The 16,083-nt window shown below is 39.4% G+C and overlaps 3 protein-coding genes across 3 annotated transcripts; 1 reads left to right on the forward strand and 2 right to left on the reverse strand.

Moving 5' to 3' along the window:
* Positions 1-5,901: 5,901 nt before the first annotated feature.
* On the reverse strand, positions 5,902-7,662 carry LOC101313827. Its single transcript, XM_004305781.1, has 2 exons — positions 6,373-7,662; positions 5,902-6,318 (listed from the first exon to the last, which is right to left on the reverse strand). The coding sequence occupies exons 1-2, from the start codon at positions 7,660-7,662 to the stop codon at positions 6,058-6,060; spliced, it is 1,551 nt and encodes a 516-aa protein (XP_004305829.1). The 3' UTR covers positions 5,902-6,057.
* Positions 7,663-8,595: 933 nt separating this feature from the next.
* On the forward strand, positions 8,596-11,049 carry LOC101305574. Its single transcript, XM_004303816.1, has 4 exons — positions 8,596-8,705; positions 8,845-9,728; positions 9,824-9,922; positions 10,694-11,049. Exons 1-3 carry the CDS (start codon positions 8,600-8,602, stop codon positions 9,914-9,916), a joined length of 1,083 nt encoding a protein of 360 aa, XP_004303864.1. The 5' UTR covers positions 8,596-8,599; the 3' UTR covers positions 9,917-9,922; positions 10,694-11,049.
* Positions 11,050-11,847: 798 nt separating this feature from the next.
* LOC101305863 lies at positions 11,848-13,429 on the reverse strand. The gene is made up of 2 exons (XM_004303817.1): positions 13,297-13,429; positions 11,848-13,126 (listed from the first exon to the last, which is right to left on the reverse strand). Exon 2 carries the CDS (start codon positions 13,115-13,117, stop codon positions 12,125-12,127), a length of 993 nt encoding a protein of 330 aa, XP_004303865.1. The 5' UTR covers positions 13,118-13,126; positions 13,297-13,429; the 3' UTR covers positions 11,848-12,124.
* Between the last annotated feature and the right edge of the window lie 2,654 nt (positions 13,430-16,083).

The following is a 16,083-nucleotide window of genomic DNA, read 5'->3' on the forward strand; positions in this document are numbered from 1 at the left end:
ATTGTTTAAATTTTATACCGTAGAATTTTAAAATAACAAAAATTAGTATTCCTGATAATTCCCCTGCATCCACACACCATTACAGTTGTACTTTATTGCATTTCTTCTGTAAATCAAGTTATCGACAACCCGACAAGTCCTCTAGTTATATATCTATTGTGGACGAGAATCTCACCTAGATACTTGTACTGCTCGTATTGAAGATTTGAAGCTACAAACATGTTGGCATCAGGTTTATGGTAAGCTACAGTCATGCCAATCTAATCTGTTGATTACATTATAACTTAAGGTCCTGGTTTGCAAGTTGGACATATTAGCCAAGTCACAGAAAACCTTCGGGTTAATTGCATGAGTTGAGGTTGAGAATGGAGCTTCAGTTGTTTGGACATTTTTACTGGTAAGCTATGCAACTAATGCAAGGTTCTGATGATAAGTTGGCATTGGAGAAGTTAACTTGGATTGTTCCTTTCGTCTAACTTGATCGTGCTATCTTGTGTTATCCTTTCCGCTCATCTAACTTGTATCCTCAATTGTTTATACTTAATTCCTGCCATTGATTTCCTGGTTTAGTATATATGGCGTTTACCAGTTATTAGCAAAGAAAAAGAAGTGAGAATAATGATGTCTTTATATATCATCTAGGTCGCAGAACAAAACCATATGTTATGTAAAATTTTAAGATGTCGATTTTCTTTTCATTCAGGTCATGCTCAACTCTAGCACCAACATACATGTCATATTTCTTTCATCTTACTTCTCAAACTTTATCATACGGAAAGTAAAAAAGGATTGATTATTAACAATCCTTCCTCACATTATCATTATCCCCAGATCACAGCCTGAAACAGTAACAACCAATTCACATACAAACTAGAATTTCCAGAATTTTACAAGCGCATTCACAATCCTAACAGTCTCACTCTCATTCTCATAGAAGCAAAATTGCAGAGAGATTGAGAAGAGTGATACTCACAAGCGTGTGGTGGAGGAAATGGACACAGTGGCACCTAGAGCTTTTGGATTTCTTACCCCACCTGGTCTTGATGCATCAATAAAAGCATGGATGTCTCTAATTGTATGGTAAGTGTTGATGGGAGATACCATCCGAGTACCATCTGCCAACCTTAGCTGAATAGAGATCGATGGCAATGACTGATCAACGTACAGTTAAGCCCATTGATGGCAATGGAGCAGTTGTAACTCCGAGGTACTGCCACCTAAAGTACTTCCACACCCTGAGAAGCAGCCTGACCCCACTGCTTCACTGGTTCCTGCAAATAGGTTAAGCAACTAGACATCAGAAACAACGTATAGGATCAGATCAACAACAAACATACTACGAGAACATAGGATAGGACTAGCACACACAGGGTAGTCTCCATCGCGCTTCATAGGACTGACATGAAAAGTAGTCCTCCTACTAGCTGGTTCAAGCTCTTTTGGGCACTCAGTCTTCTTGAATATCTGCAATTTAATAACACAATCTCTATTAACAGAGAAAGAAAAACCAGAAAATAGAGATCAACAAAGTGCAACAAACAAGTGCAATAAAAGGCAAAAGAAGAGCAACTAATAATGGCATGTAAGCAAACCAACTTATATATACCGCTCTCACCTCTTATTACAACTTATTACAACGGCTCACCTTTTACCAAAATAATGAGGGCAAAACATGTTTAATTAGATTCTAGTCATTCCTAAGAGTTTCAGTCAAATCTGGGCCAATCATGTTTAACTAGAATACTCTCCTCTGCAAGGCCATATGGTACTTGACTTCCAATCTCTAGTAGTCAATATAAATTTAAGGATTCCAGAAAAATAAGTCACCATCTTCCTTCAGTCTTTTAGGTCCGTTTGTATAAAAAAAATTAAAAAAATAAAAACATTACGTGGTGTTTTAAAACTTGGGACATTCTCAATCTAGCATCTTCTATAACTTCCAAATCCTATGACATTTCAACAAAGAGACGACTCAAAGTAAAAAAATAAAAAATAAAACCAAGAAAAAAACAGAGAATTAGTTAGCTGACTGACAGAAGATCTGGATCCCAAGCCTTGAAACAGAAGCTGGTATACTCAAACAAAAAATGTATAGAGCTCTGAGAATAATTAAAAGGATCAGATGATTTAACGAGAACTTACTTCCGAGAAGGCTGCATTGCAGGATCATCCACCCTCTGCAGCGGACCATCTATGGTAAAGCCATCAACCACGACACAAGGCAAAACACTTACAAGCTTACAACATTATCAACTTAGCCAGGACCTAAAACTCATCATCAGCAAGTATTGAAGATGAGAATAGAGGCACCAGGAAATATGTGCAACAGATGCAAGTAACATATACAGAAATTCAACAGGATCAAACTGTCCGAAACAAGAATAAAACCAATCTGCAGAAGCAACAGCTAATAACTTAAACTACAATATACAAAATGCAATTGAAACTTTATTCAACAGAAACTTGGGCATCCTCAACCAAGGCATAAACAAATATACAATATTGCAGCACAGACGCTCCAAACTTTCTAACACCAAATCAGTTTTCATTCCAACATCACTAACATAAATTCATATGTGAATATGCAATGTTTAACTCCATTAACTCACTTATGGACTCTCAATCAACTTATCTGTTTCAAGTTGTTTGATAATATGATACTCAACCTTTTATACCCAATCCTTGACAATCAATTCGGAAACTAAACAACCAATGAACCAATATACAGTAGTAATACCACTAGAAATTGTGCATTTGATTGATCAGTGTTGCCTATTCATTTACATTTACATAATTCATAAGCTGGTGCTTTCATCCTGTCTGTATAGTAATATATGTTGAAATCCCAAGTAAAAACTGGTACCTTCAGAAAACTTGTCTATTCTACATTTTTCAAAAGATAGAACTTCAAATTGTTCATTTTTAACAAATACAGCTCTGCTTTCTAGGTCAACTCATCTGAGGTATTGCCGGTTGTTCCATCTACAGTTATTGTGACTGCTGTAAATTGAAATAGCAGAGGGTTAGGAGAGCCTAATCACAGTGAATAACTTCCAGAGATCTGACAAAAACACAAAAAACAAAAACAAAAAGCATTGCAAGTAGTAGTTTTTTCAGTTGTAATAGGAGGGAATATAAAAGTCAGAATACGGTAAATATGAGCAGAGTTTCCAGGTATAGACTCCAAGATACATAATAAGAGAATATTCCAAATTCCATATTCCAGACAAGACATAAATTGTGTAGCAAAATCAGTAACAGAAACCATGAAAATTTAATGAAATGTTGCTGAAAGAAAAACAGAATTATTTCTCTTTAAACTTGAACAAACATCACATGCAAATCCCCAGACTTGGAACAAACAGGAAATCATAATTTGGTACATGCTTAAGTGCATTTTGTTGCCCTATACTTGAATATGCAAATAATACTCAAACTTCACAAAAACTGGAAATTATATTTTGGCACATGCTTTAGTACATTTTGTCGAACTATACTTGGAGTCCAATAACCATACCGATCACAAATGTCATCAAAAGTAATTTAATTCCTGCCATAATGTAACAAATGGTTCCAAACTTCTACCGGCAAGATGCACAACTTAGGAAGTGTTCTATCTACTTATAAATTGCAACCAACCCAAAAAGTTCAATGCACGTAGTCACCAAATGTCAGTAAAAAAAGGGTAGAGAAACAGCAAGCATTTGAAAGCTAGACTAATACTTCATTGGACAGCTATTGTAATGTAAACTACAACGTATGAGAGACATGTAGTCCTTAAACATACAACAAAACAATGAGACATGGTACTCTGGAAGTTACAAAATCTCCACCAGAAGGAAGCATAGACCACTAAGGAGATGGTTAAGATGAATTTGAATACATATCTCCCTCTTACAAAAAAATAAAAAAATAAATCTAAGAACACAGATGAAAGATCTTGTTCTAGAAACTATGAGAAGACAATAATCCCTGAAAGAACTTGCTAAACAAAAAATGCATAACTTTTGTAATGCAAAGGAAGAGGTACATGCAGAGAACTGATATTCAATCCTAGGTTGTAATTCATAATCGGTGGTTGCAGGAAGCTGATTTGGAATCCCAGATAGGCTTATATGAATGAATTGAGTGAAAGATTAAATAAGTTCTATCTACATTGTCCGGGAGGTGTGAAAGTGAAAATATCCCTTACTCAACTACCTCTACTACTAACTCGACTACCTATACAACTGTCCAGAGTGTTTGCCTGAAATGATAAATAAAAAAATTAAAAGAAAACTTTAATCTTTGGATATGGAATCATTTTTAAAGTGAAGATGAGCAAAACAGAAAACTACAACATATCTGAAGCGTCAAGTTAAAGGTGGTGCCAATCCGTTGGTTTAGGCATATTTTACTTCCCTAACCTAAATAAATAAATAAACTTGAAACAAATTAACATAATTTGTAAAACTAACCTTAACAACAAAAGTCCTGTAAAGAACTTTTTCTTTCACTTCTCTGGAATTCGGTCCACGAAATGAACTATCAGATTGCAGGAGGAAACCGGAAAGAAAGAATGGATCCAATTTTCACCAAAATACACTAAATTAAAATCGATGAAGTTTGTTTTAGTAGAGGCGAAATTAGTTATTAGGCATGTTGATCAGTAAATGAAGAATCAAAAGCCACAACATTTTCAGCTAATGATTGGTAACTCAAAGGCTTATACTTTGTTGATCAAACTTTTTCAGCTAAAAACTTATATAAAACTTTTGATATCAGTTTTATACTACCATTAGGCAAGATACTGCTTCCATGTAAAGGCCATGATATAAACAAACAAACTAAAATATCAGTTTCAAATCAATTGTTTTCAAACCCGACTTACATCAAATAACTTGCAGGAAATTCACCATCTCCAACCACAAAAACATATGCACAGAGTTTGCTCTACTCCAAAGTTGCTCCAATTAGGTGCACACAGGTCCTGTGACATGGAAGAAATCACTCTGAGCAAATCAAATTTGTTCGCCGAAAGGTTAGTAGCTTGGAAGACTTGCCCGTGAGTGTGGCCTTCATCAAGGGGTAAAGCACAAAAGTTGTTCCTTCAAGTTCATTTCACTGCATTGTTAAATATTGCTAGTTAGAAGTAACCTTATCTAATACAGCTATTTGGAAGAGAGAGAGAGAGAGAGAGAGAGAGAGATGTACCTGTTCAGTATACAACAGTCTGGACAATCTAAGAATCTAACAGAATTGCAGAAAACCACAATGCCACCCAACCTTTTGTATCCATAGTGAAGATTCAACTAACAACACATACCATAACTTCAATAACATAATGAAAAACTGAATAGTCAAAGTTTATGCCAGACTGACTCAATGGACAGCCATACTTACTTTGATATATTGAATCTCATTGCAAAGAGCATCCACCACCTGTGGCCTGCCATGCAGAACTACTCGGCTCCTTTCTTAAAAGGATGACACGGTACAAAGGAAAAAACTATTGATGATCTGTTAATTTTGAACCATTGTACGTCATATTAACAGTTACAGATTAACCACCTGGCTAAACTTATAATATTGAGCTATGTCCAAAACAAAGTGGCTACTGTATATAGGACTGATTTGACATTCCAAACTATGAAACAAAAGCTTGTTACTGCTAATGATCTCTGATAAAGATATCACCTTTCCCTTAGTTGACAATTAAATTTCATATAGTCAGTTACACCATTTTGGCTCCAAAATGATTCATAAAGTATTCGAGATGAAAATCACCCAAAACACAAGTCGAATTGACACTTTGACAGAATGTAAATTCAAATTCAAAGTTATAGAAATGTAGAAAACCACAATGCTATCGAACCATTTGTATGATCTCCATAGTTAAGATATGAATAGGCAATGTCAATTCAACTAACACATACCATAACTTCAATAACAACACAATGAAAAACCGAACAATCAAAATTTATGCCAGACAGACTTCAAAGGACAGCCATATACTTGCTTTGATATATTGAATCTCACTGCAAAGAGCGTCCACTGCCTGTGGCCTGCTATGCATAACTACTCGGCTCCTTTCTTACTTCTCTTGGCTGTCTTGGGCTTTGCTTCTTCACTCTTCAACTTCACAGGCTCACTCTTCCTCTTCTCCTTCTTTCCAACAGCCTCTCCTCCTTTGCCAGACAGCTCGTCTCCTTTCTTCTTTGAAACATCTTTTTTCTTGTCTTTCGCAGACAACACATCATTCTTATGCTTCCCAACGACAACAGCATCATCCTTAACCTTAACTGACTTCTTCAATGGTTTCTCCACATTCGATGCAACGTCATCTTTCACCTTGACTGACTTCTTCAATGGTTTCTCCACATTCGATGCAATGTCATCTTTCGCCTTAACTGACTTCTTCAATGGTTTCTCCACATCCGATGCAACGTCATCTTTCGCCTTAACCGACTTTTTCAACTGTTTCTCAACATCTTCACCTTTCACCTTGCCCGACTTAGGATTAACCACCTTCCTCGTAGGCTTCTCAGAAATTTCCAAGTCTTCATGTACCAGCTTAGCTTTCTTGTCCTTCTGTTCCTTGGGCCTCTTAGACTCACCGACATCCTTCTCCTTGATCCTCTTTGACTTTCTCACCTCACCATCATTCTCACTAGCTTTACCATTAGACTCGTCCACAACCTTCTCCTTCTTCCTCTTCCCATTAACCTTGCCTTCCCCAACACCATCCTTCCCTGATTTCTCCTCAACAACCACCTCGCCAGCATTGCTATCCAAATACCTCACTTCATGAATCATCCCCTTCTTCTTCCCCACCTTCTCCTTCTTCAGTTCCTTACTCTCCGCCTTCCCAACCTCCTTCACTTCCCCCACAGCCTTCTCACTCCCCTCAACCTTCACCGCCTCATCCGGCACAGTCTGATACACCGGCAGCGCAATCGACTCCAACAGCTTCAAATGCAAAGACCTCACCCCGCCCCAATTCCCCGGCACAATCTCCACAACCCCTTGTATCGCCGCAACCGCATTCTCCACAATCTCCTCCTCACTCATCGAAGTCCTCGCCACCCTCACCACACAACAAGTCCCGGTACTCAAAAACAACATCGCCGAGCCGCAAATCCTCTCAATCTGCTCCTTCCAATTCTTCTTGAGCAAGTCCACCGGCACCGGAATCCTCTTCTTCTTGAAGAAATGCTTCCCCAGCAGGCGCGGCAGCAGCGGCACGATCTGCTTGTCCGCCAGAAACATATCATACGAGTTCATAAGCTTCCTTTTCGACTCGAAAGCCTTGTAATCCGATTTCAGCTTGGTATACTTCAATATCTTGACCACGGGGAGATTCTCGGCCTTGATCTTGGCCTGGATTTGGGGCTTGGTGAGCTTGGACTTGGGGCGGTCGTCGTAGATGAGGCAGAACTCGGTGAGGGGGGAGTGGAGGGGAGTCGGGAGTGGGACCTTGTAGGCGTTCACGCGGCCCTTGGGTGGGATTTTCTTGAGGGTCACGACCAGGTAGAGGAGCTCGTCGGACTCCAGGAGATCGGGTTTTTGGGACTCCGACTTGGTGGCTCGCCATTTCAGAAGGGCGTGCACGGCGTTTCGGGCGGTTTCGGTGGTTACCTTGGTGGTGGAGGAGGAAGGAGGTGGGGTGAGTGCGGCGGCCATGGAGGCGGAGGAAGAGGTAGAGAGAGAGAGATGGAGGGTAGGGTTTAAGCGCAGAGAGAGAAAGAGATGTTAGAAGAGAGGAGGGGTTTAGGGTTTTCTGGAGGGGATGATTAGGATTTGGGGCTTCTTTATTTGGGCCTGGATGGTTGGTTGTTTGGTTTGGGCCAGGAGCACCATTTTGCAAATCAAAAAACACCAAAGTAAACTCGTGTTAAACTCGATTCAGTGTGTGGAAAAACCTCCTTCTGGAAGGTTACTACTTTCGATAGATGGCTTATTAATGTCTACAATCAATGCCCAACAATTTGATTAGCACTATCGGCAGTTGTTAGACATCACAAGATCAATTCTGATGTTTTTTTTGTACCCACCCGGAAAATAGACGGGGTGTGTTAATAACATCAACTAAAAAAATGTGAAGTTGAAGGAACTGTTTATCTTCATAGAATACAGAATGACGTAAATATAAATTTTGTTTGACCAAATTCCTAGTTAAAGAAAACATATAAAATGAACTAAAGGTTCACAAGAAATGTCAATGGTCTTGTTCCAAAAACAAAAACCGTTTCCTTTTTATGCTTTACCAAAAGAACTCACTCACTCCCACATACACAATTTTACCGTTATGAAATGATGAGGCTCTTGGTTGTAGCATTAAGCTCTTTACACCACAATCCCGCCCCTTTTAACTTCCAAAGGGCCCGTCCCCCATAACCCTTCTCTGCAATGTCACGTTTAGCATTTCCCTCCCTTACCGTTTCAATTTCAAAAACGTAAACAAAGTGAATTCCACTAGTCACAACTCATGTAGCAGTGTGAGACAGACTTAAATTTCGAAACCGAAAACCACCTTCTTTACTCCACCCACCATTCTTGTTCTTCTTCTTCTTCTTCATTGTTATTAAAGCTCATAATTCATAACAACCAGTCAAGAGTAATGCCTTCACGTCCAAAGAAAAAACCATCAAAGAAGAAGCTCAAGCATTCCGCAGCACAACTCATCATCCACCACTCGCTACCTACCATTCAAATCCATGTCCCAGGTAATTGCGTATTTCATTTATCTAATTTTTCTTAGATTCTAATTCGTTGTCACCTCGCTTAGTTGGCAAATAGGGTTGCACTCGTTTGACTTATCTGCGATCCATCTGTCTAAAAGCTTCCTTTTCTTTTCTTAATCAGAAAGGTTTGTGGAAACTAATTCAGACGTGAAGTTTTGTTGTGAGGAAGAATTAAGTGGTTGTGAGACTGCTTCTGTGACTTGTCAAGACCATTCTTGCCATCCAAACTTAGTAGCTGAAGAGGGACAAGAGAGGAGTAAGTTTTCTGCAGATCATCATCACCAAATGGCGGATTCATCAAACGGAAACGGAAAGTTAGAGGAGAGTGAGAAAGTTCAAGAGGGTGAAGTGGTTGAATCTGTAAGGGATATAGCTATTGATGACTACTCGGTAGAGCATGCGAAAAAGACACATGAAGAGCCGGCTGAAGCTGCTGAGGAGAGTCCTGAAGTTGTGGAATCAGGAGATGTAGTGGAAGAGAAAGAAGACGAGGTTGTTCCAGTCTCGATTGTGGAGAAGGAAACTTCTGTTGTTGAACCAGAAGTGAAGGAAGAAAAGGAGGAGGAGCAATATGTGCCATCTGTGGCTGAGACAGATGGACCTTCTCCTGTTGTAGAAGATGATGTGTCAGAGGAGATTGAGGAGAAGACTAAAACAGATTTGGTCTCTAACGGGGTTGAGGAATCAACATTGCCGTCTTTGAGTGAGGTGACAACAAATGTGGTGTCGAAAGGAATTGAAGAAACTGAAGTGCCTTGTTCAGAGGAGAAGGAAGAGGAGGAAGTTGTTACAGCTGCAAAGGGAATTGAAGAAGTAAAATTGCCAGTTATTGAAGAGATTAGTACTGGGGAGTCATCAGGTGCTGATTACAAGGCAACTAGTGAAAGTGTTGATGATGAGACATTGAAACCGTCGCCTGAGGTTCCAGTTCCTCCTCCAGTTGAATCAACTGATGCTGGAGAAGGGTATGGCAAGCGTGAGATACCTGAAACTGCAGAAAAGCCGGTAATGTTATTCAAGAAAAAAACACTGTTCTTTGTATTGCAAGTATCATTTTTAATTTGTTGGCCTGCTAACATTCATATTTGTTCTGGTTTCAGTCTATTGTATCTGTGACAAGAGCCCCCCTTCAACCAACTTCATGGAGGAGTTGTTGCGGCCTTTTTGAAGTTCTGCACCGATCTGATAGATGATTCAAGGTAATCACCCGGAATTTAATACATGTTCCTTAGAAATTTACACTAATTTACAAATAAAAGTCCGGCAACTTCTGTTTGAATCTAATAACTAAGCACTTCATCGCCCTAACAGAATTCAGATTTATGATATATACCTTACCTGTTTGCTTGGTTTATGGTTAACATTACTTAGTTTGTTATTAAGTGAATCATTAGCTATTTAGGTTAGTGTCTGAAATCAATGGCTTATACTGGAAAATTTTAAATGCTAATTAAGGACTTGTAGATGAAAAGTCCCTTTACTGATATTAATAGGAAGAACAAGACACATTCAATGTGATTTTCATAGGTAGTTATGGATTCCCTTTAACACGAAAACGAAACTGAGGGAACTGTTAGAACTCAGAAGGGTAGCTCCTAACGAAAAGCTGCCTTCTAAATTGCCTTTACCAATCTATCAAGATCAACTTTAAGGATTGGGAGCAGAGATCATTTTCGCTTTTGGTCGATTAGTCGACATATAAACTTTTACTTAAGTTTGGGTGAACTGACCAAATCAAAGTCTGCAATGTGCTGTAACGTGCTGTCATAACACACTTTCTGGTTCTGTATTGGAATAATGCTCACCATGGCTTCAAAGTTGGCTTAGCAGTTACTCCAGCATCATATATATGAATGGGTCCATATAACTCACTGTCACACCATTCTCATACAGATCATCATGCACATAGTGATAACCAGCCTGTTTCTGTAAATCTGACCTGATTTTTTGCTTTTATTCTAATGGTGCAGCTGATGAGTGGAACTGAACTATGGATGATGAAGCTCGCAGAGCTAAGTTTATATAGGGAGTTGGGGATTCAGAGTTTCGCATATTTGGTTTTGCGTGTGGAGTGAAATTTTACTTATACCGGTGGTCTTTCTTTTCCATATCTTGCGTTTTGCTTGAGAAACATTCTTTCTTGGGTAGTTTTTCTCTCTTACTTTGATGATTGCATGTACGTAAGAGGGTTTTTTTCTTCTATATTTGTGCTGAATAGTTAAAACTCCCTTTGGTTTGTTGGTACATATTGTACCGGATAGTTTATTGGCAAATGTATACACTATTGGATAGTTTATTAACTTTTACTGGATTTCAATATCATTCTAGAATAACTTTGCTGGTGCATAAGAATAACATATACAAAAGAATAACTTTGCTGGTGCATAAGAATAACTTTACCAGTGCAGACTGTTTCATTGTTACTTTGTTAGTGGAGTAGAAGAAGAATACAAGACTGATTGATCGCAATAAGTCTTATCAAATTTGAAGAAAGTATGTGCATGAGATTCTAATACGCGATCAAAACTAATATACAGTAATACACACAAGACAGTCAATCAACTTGATGCAGAAAGAACAATGTGAGTAATAAAATGACAGCCAATCAACTTAATGCAGACAGAACAATGTGAGTAATAAAATGGATGCAACTGGATAAGGGATTTATATCATCTACCTTGGGGAGTATTGAGGTTTGCATCTAAAACATGATACCATTTACCCGAGTAAGTCCGCTATGACACAACTAAAGGATGTTCAACAGCAATGAACAAAGTGCAACCAGGTTCCCTTGTGCAAATCCACGGTATGCACTAAGATGGTGTAACTAATCCTTCAATCAAATTTTTACCTTATGAGGGATGAACCCCAATATAACCTTCAGACAAGTGGTCGAGTACAACACGAAATGGGAAGAAGGGCACTCCATTACAACCAAATGTAAGCAAAGCTTGTAACTGATGGAGTACTGAACCAGTGTTACTAAACCCCTACCAGATGGCCTTAACTGCCCAACAAGTCAATCTAACCAACTTCAACGGAAGAGGTACAAGATATCAAATCCAAAAATGTGATTCAACCAAGTTAAAGTAATATGTTATAGGTCAAGCAATTCAAAGTGGACTGTACCATACAGTCATAACAAATATCATAGAGATGACAGACACAATAATCCTTCAAAATATATATTTATGTAATTTGTCCACAACCATAGCATGTCAACTGAACAAGAAAGCTTCAAAAATTAGAGCTAACAAGACATTGATAGGCTAGTAAAAAAACAAAGCCAAAAAAAAGCCTCCAGTACTTCTGACAAAATTGTAACATGCTCTTAAGCAATAAGCCCTAACCTTGAGCTTTCTCCCCGCTCAGCATTTTTTCTCAATTGCTGCATAGTATAATCACCTCCGCCTTCCATACAGCACAAAGACAACAGCGGCCACAGCAAAAATGGCTCCAGCAGACCCTGCAACCACAGGCAAGCTCAATCCCTTCGATCCTGTCTCATTTCCACCTTCCAAAATCTCCTTCATTTCATTCACAGTCCCATTAATGACCCCAACAGTCTTCTCCTTCGCTTCACTAATAACCCTTCCAGCCTCCACCATATCCTTCTGCAGTTGTCCCATCTTCAATTCCATAGCCTTAGACTTATCCTCAGATTCCCTCAACGCTAACTCAACCTTGCTCTTTTCCTCCATCGACTTCTGCAACTCAACACCATGCTTCCCAATCACTGATTCCAACTCCTCAATTTTCCTTTTGAGCAGACTGACTTCACCATCTTTCGCTTCAAGCCTCTCTCTCATCTCCTCCTCCGCCCTAACCCTCTTACTCTTCTCCTCAGTTTCCTTCACTTCCAGAACCCCAACATTCCTCTCCAATTCCCTAACCCTCTTCTCACACTCAGATTTCCCTTTCTTCAGAGTCTCAATCTCCTTCTCCAAGCTATCAATTTTCTCCCCCTTCTCTACCAACACTCGCTTCACCTCCGCAAGCTCAGTATTCGCCTCCTTGCCTTCCGCCATAGCAGTGATCAAATCCTGTTGAAGCCTTGCCACCTCGGTCTCAAGCTCCATGGCTCGATTCGCAACAGTCTCCAGCACATTCTTCCCCTCATCATTCCGCTCCACCTCCAACTCCATCTCCCTGAGCTTCTGCTTCATCTCCTTCTCGCCGCTCTTCAAAACCTCAATCTCCTTACTCAGTTGGCCAATCTTCTCCTTAGTCTCCCTATTCTCTCGCTCCAGTTCCCCTTTCTCCCACTCCAACGAACTCACCTTCCGGCTCAGCGATGCCGTCTGAGTAGCGTCATAAAAATCATCGACGCCATCGGCACCGTCGCCGCCAACGTTGACGTCATCGACGATCTCCACCGGCTTATCCTCCGCCATTTCCTAACCCTAGCAACGCGCGCGCACACAAACACAAAACCTAATCAAAATCCGAAATCCGAAACCAAAACGAAAATCCTAGTTCAAATTCCAAGCAAACCTCAACTAAAAGCAAAATTTCCTTCAGAAATTCACAACCGCAAGTAAAAGAAAGCAGAGAAGAGTAAGCGAGAGAAAACCTGAGAGTAAATTCGCAACCGGAAACCGGCGATCGGCGATCGGAGCTTGCAGTGAAATACGGATTCTGCGAAATGAGAATGAAGGAAGTTCTAGGGTTTCTGATTCCGACGCAGTCCTATTATCCTTTTCTACGATTTTGGAGAAACCAGAAACGGACGGTTAAGACGTGAGGGGTTTTGGGAGTGCGGAGCACGTGCTAAAAGGCGTGAGGGGCCCGCAACTTCCTTTTCTGGGTTCTTTCTGATGTTTGTGGGTAGTAGCGTAATTTTGACTTGGTAATACTGTATTTTGCATTGTGCGCACCGTTTCGAACCGTTGTTCGGGTGATTGGAGCTTTTCACGAGTTTGAATGAAACGAGTATGGTGAAGAGTAGGAGCTCTAAAATTTTGATCTGATTATGTAATTCATACTCAATATATGTGTTAATCTGACATTAACTTCATATTAATTTTTCATTTTGTTTTGGTTTGATTTTGATATTTTTGATCGAAGGAATATAAAATCTTGTATAAAAGAAAACATTTGCCTAATAAGAAGAGATACGATATGAATTGTTGATTATAATTTCTATCTCAGTTCTATAACAATATCATACATCATAACTAAGCATAATGGTCATAAATAAGCTTACGATTTTACTAAATTAGGAGTTTCTAAACATGACAACATAAAATCCACATATTTGCAACTAAACATACTCACCTTCCTCAACCGAAAAACTAAGACAACGCTGCCCAACCACAACTTCATCATTCCTCCCGAAAGTGTGCCTCAGTTAGATACTCATTAGATGTGTGTCAATGTTCGGTGAAAAGGGTGCTCATAAACGCGCCTCATATAGAACCTCATTATCTTGAATAATGATAGGTCAATCACCACCTATTGAGGAATTACATGCATATATCCAATCTTATATGACAGCTTATTGGTTGTAGTTCTAACATATCATAGAATTTCATTAAATGACGTGTTTGTTCCACATTAGCTGTCACATAAGGTGGTATACCATACACGTACATATACATGGTATCTAAACCAAAACAGAACCTCTTTGGTTTTGGTCTTGAGCTTTTTGTACATATTTTGCTTTATAAACAATGCATATGTTATGTTTCACTGCTGGGAATCGTGGTCTTCGAATCCGGTACCTGTTATGCATTACATGGAAGTTTATTTTGCTTCAATAACGAGTGTCTTTTAAAATGAAATTGAGTACGTGTTCAGTGTTCACCGATCGAGAAGAAGATCGTATTCCTTCAAGACGAGAAATTAAGAAATCACAGTAAACAACATGGAGGTTAAGAAAGCATACTTGAGCTAACCTTCTTGGCATCCTGAGCTGTTCGTATTTGCATGCTATATGCGAGTCTATATGACAAAAGCATACTCGGAAGTGATAGTAGAGACTAGAGAATGGCAGGCATCTTGGCATGGATAATATATCAGATGTGAAAGCTTATTCTACAGTCCCTCATCCTCGTGTAGTCTAATTTTCCTCCGTTGATTATATGCTGATGTTGCTTATCCATCTTTCTTCTAAGTCAGTCATTTTCTCTTGCAGTACTAAGTGCATTTATGTCTTCTCCTCATGCTTTGTTTCTTTCTAATACATGGACTTGTTGTGTCGAGGTTTGATTAAGAAAAATCTGATTATTTATGATGCATAAAGATGTCTATTTCATCCTTTTCTGATTGTAATTTTCTACTTTCAGATAATGATTGGATGGCTGGAAGTGTAAACATACTGCTAGTTGATAAGAAATCTTCTGCTTAGAAAGTGTATAACATTATACCAGCTCCCAAAAGCCACATAACGACATCCAGCCCCAAGTCCATGTATGAAGACGAGCAAAGACTCCAGTAGAGCAATCTTCTAGCCTATTAGTCTATCATCGTGCAAAAATGATGGGAAAACTGCAAGCAAGTTTTGGAATGCGCTAGAAAAAACCTTCAGTTCCAGTACTTGAGCGTGAATGAAATCATCTTGGACATCCAATCTTAATGTACGGCCAGGATTATCCTTAGAACATCCTTCTCTTCTAATGCTAAAGCCTTAAAGGTACCTTTTCACCCCTCAACCCTACACCATCGGCCGAGTCTAGCAATGCAAGGTTGAGGTGGCCGATCGAAGGCAGTCCGGGAGCAAGGAAGAAGGGTTAGGGTTTTCATCATGTTCTTTTAGTTCTCTTTTGGTACAAGATTACAAGGACTGAAGGATACAACAACAATGTTGGACAAAAAACCAAGCTCGGGCCTAATTTCACTTCTCCCACATCCCATGTGTTGGTTGAAATATATGATGAAGTAAAGAGAGTATCTAATATTGGAAATAAGTTTGAAATTTACAGCCTCTTTGCCAGAGTTAAACAGGTATCCAAGGCCAACATTTGTCTGGGCTTCTTATCAGTTTTCGGTATATAGCCTTAATACCATGAATGTTCCATGAGGACCACCTGCCATGGCAGTGCTGTGCTTTTCTGTTAGACAACATCACTTTTCCTTTGTTTCTTCTACAACATCTATCTCTCTCACACCACTTTGAGTCCCCTCTCTGCTCACTCTCTCTCTCTCTCTCTCTCTCTCTCTCTCTCTCTCTCTCTCTCTCTCTCTCTCTCTCTCTCTCTCTCTCTCTCTCTCTCTTCTAGTGCCCAAAACCTTACACAGCTCTTTGCAATGTACCCCAGTACATGCACCCAACTCTCTCCTCAGTGCTACCCAACTAACCCATAAAGTTCGTTTCGACACTCGACACATATCAAGTGGTTTCCGAACCCTTTCTCATTTG

The sequence above is a fragment of the Fragaria vesca genome, linkage group LG6, assembly GCF_000184155.1.
Source record: "Fragaria vesca subsp. vesca linkage group LG6, FraVesHawaii_1.0, whole genome shotgun sequence".
NCBI lineage: Eukaryota > Viridiplantae > Streptophyta > Magnoliopsida > Rosales > Rosaceae > Fragaria > Fragaria vesca.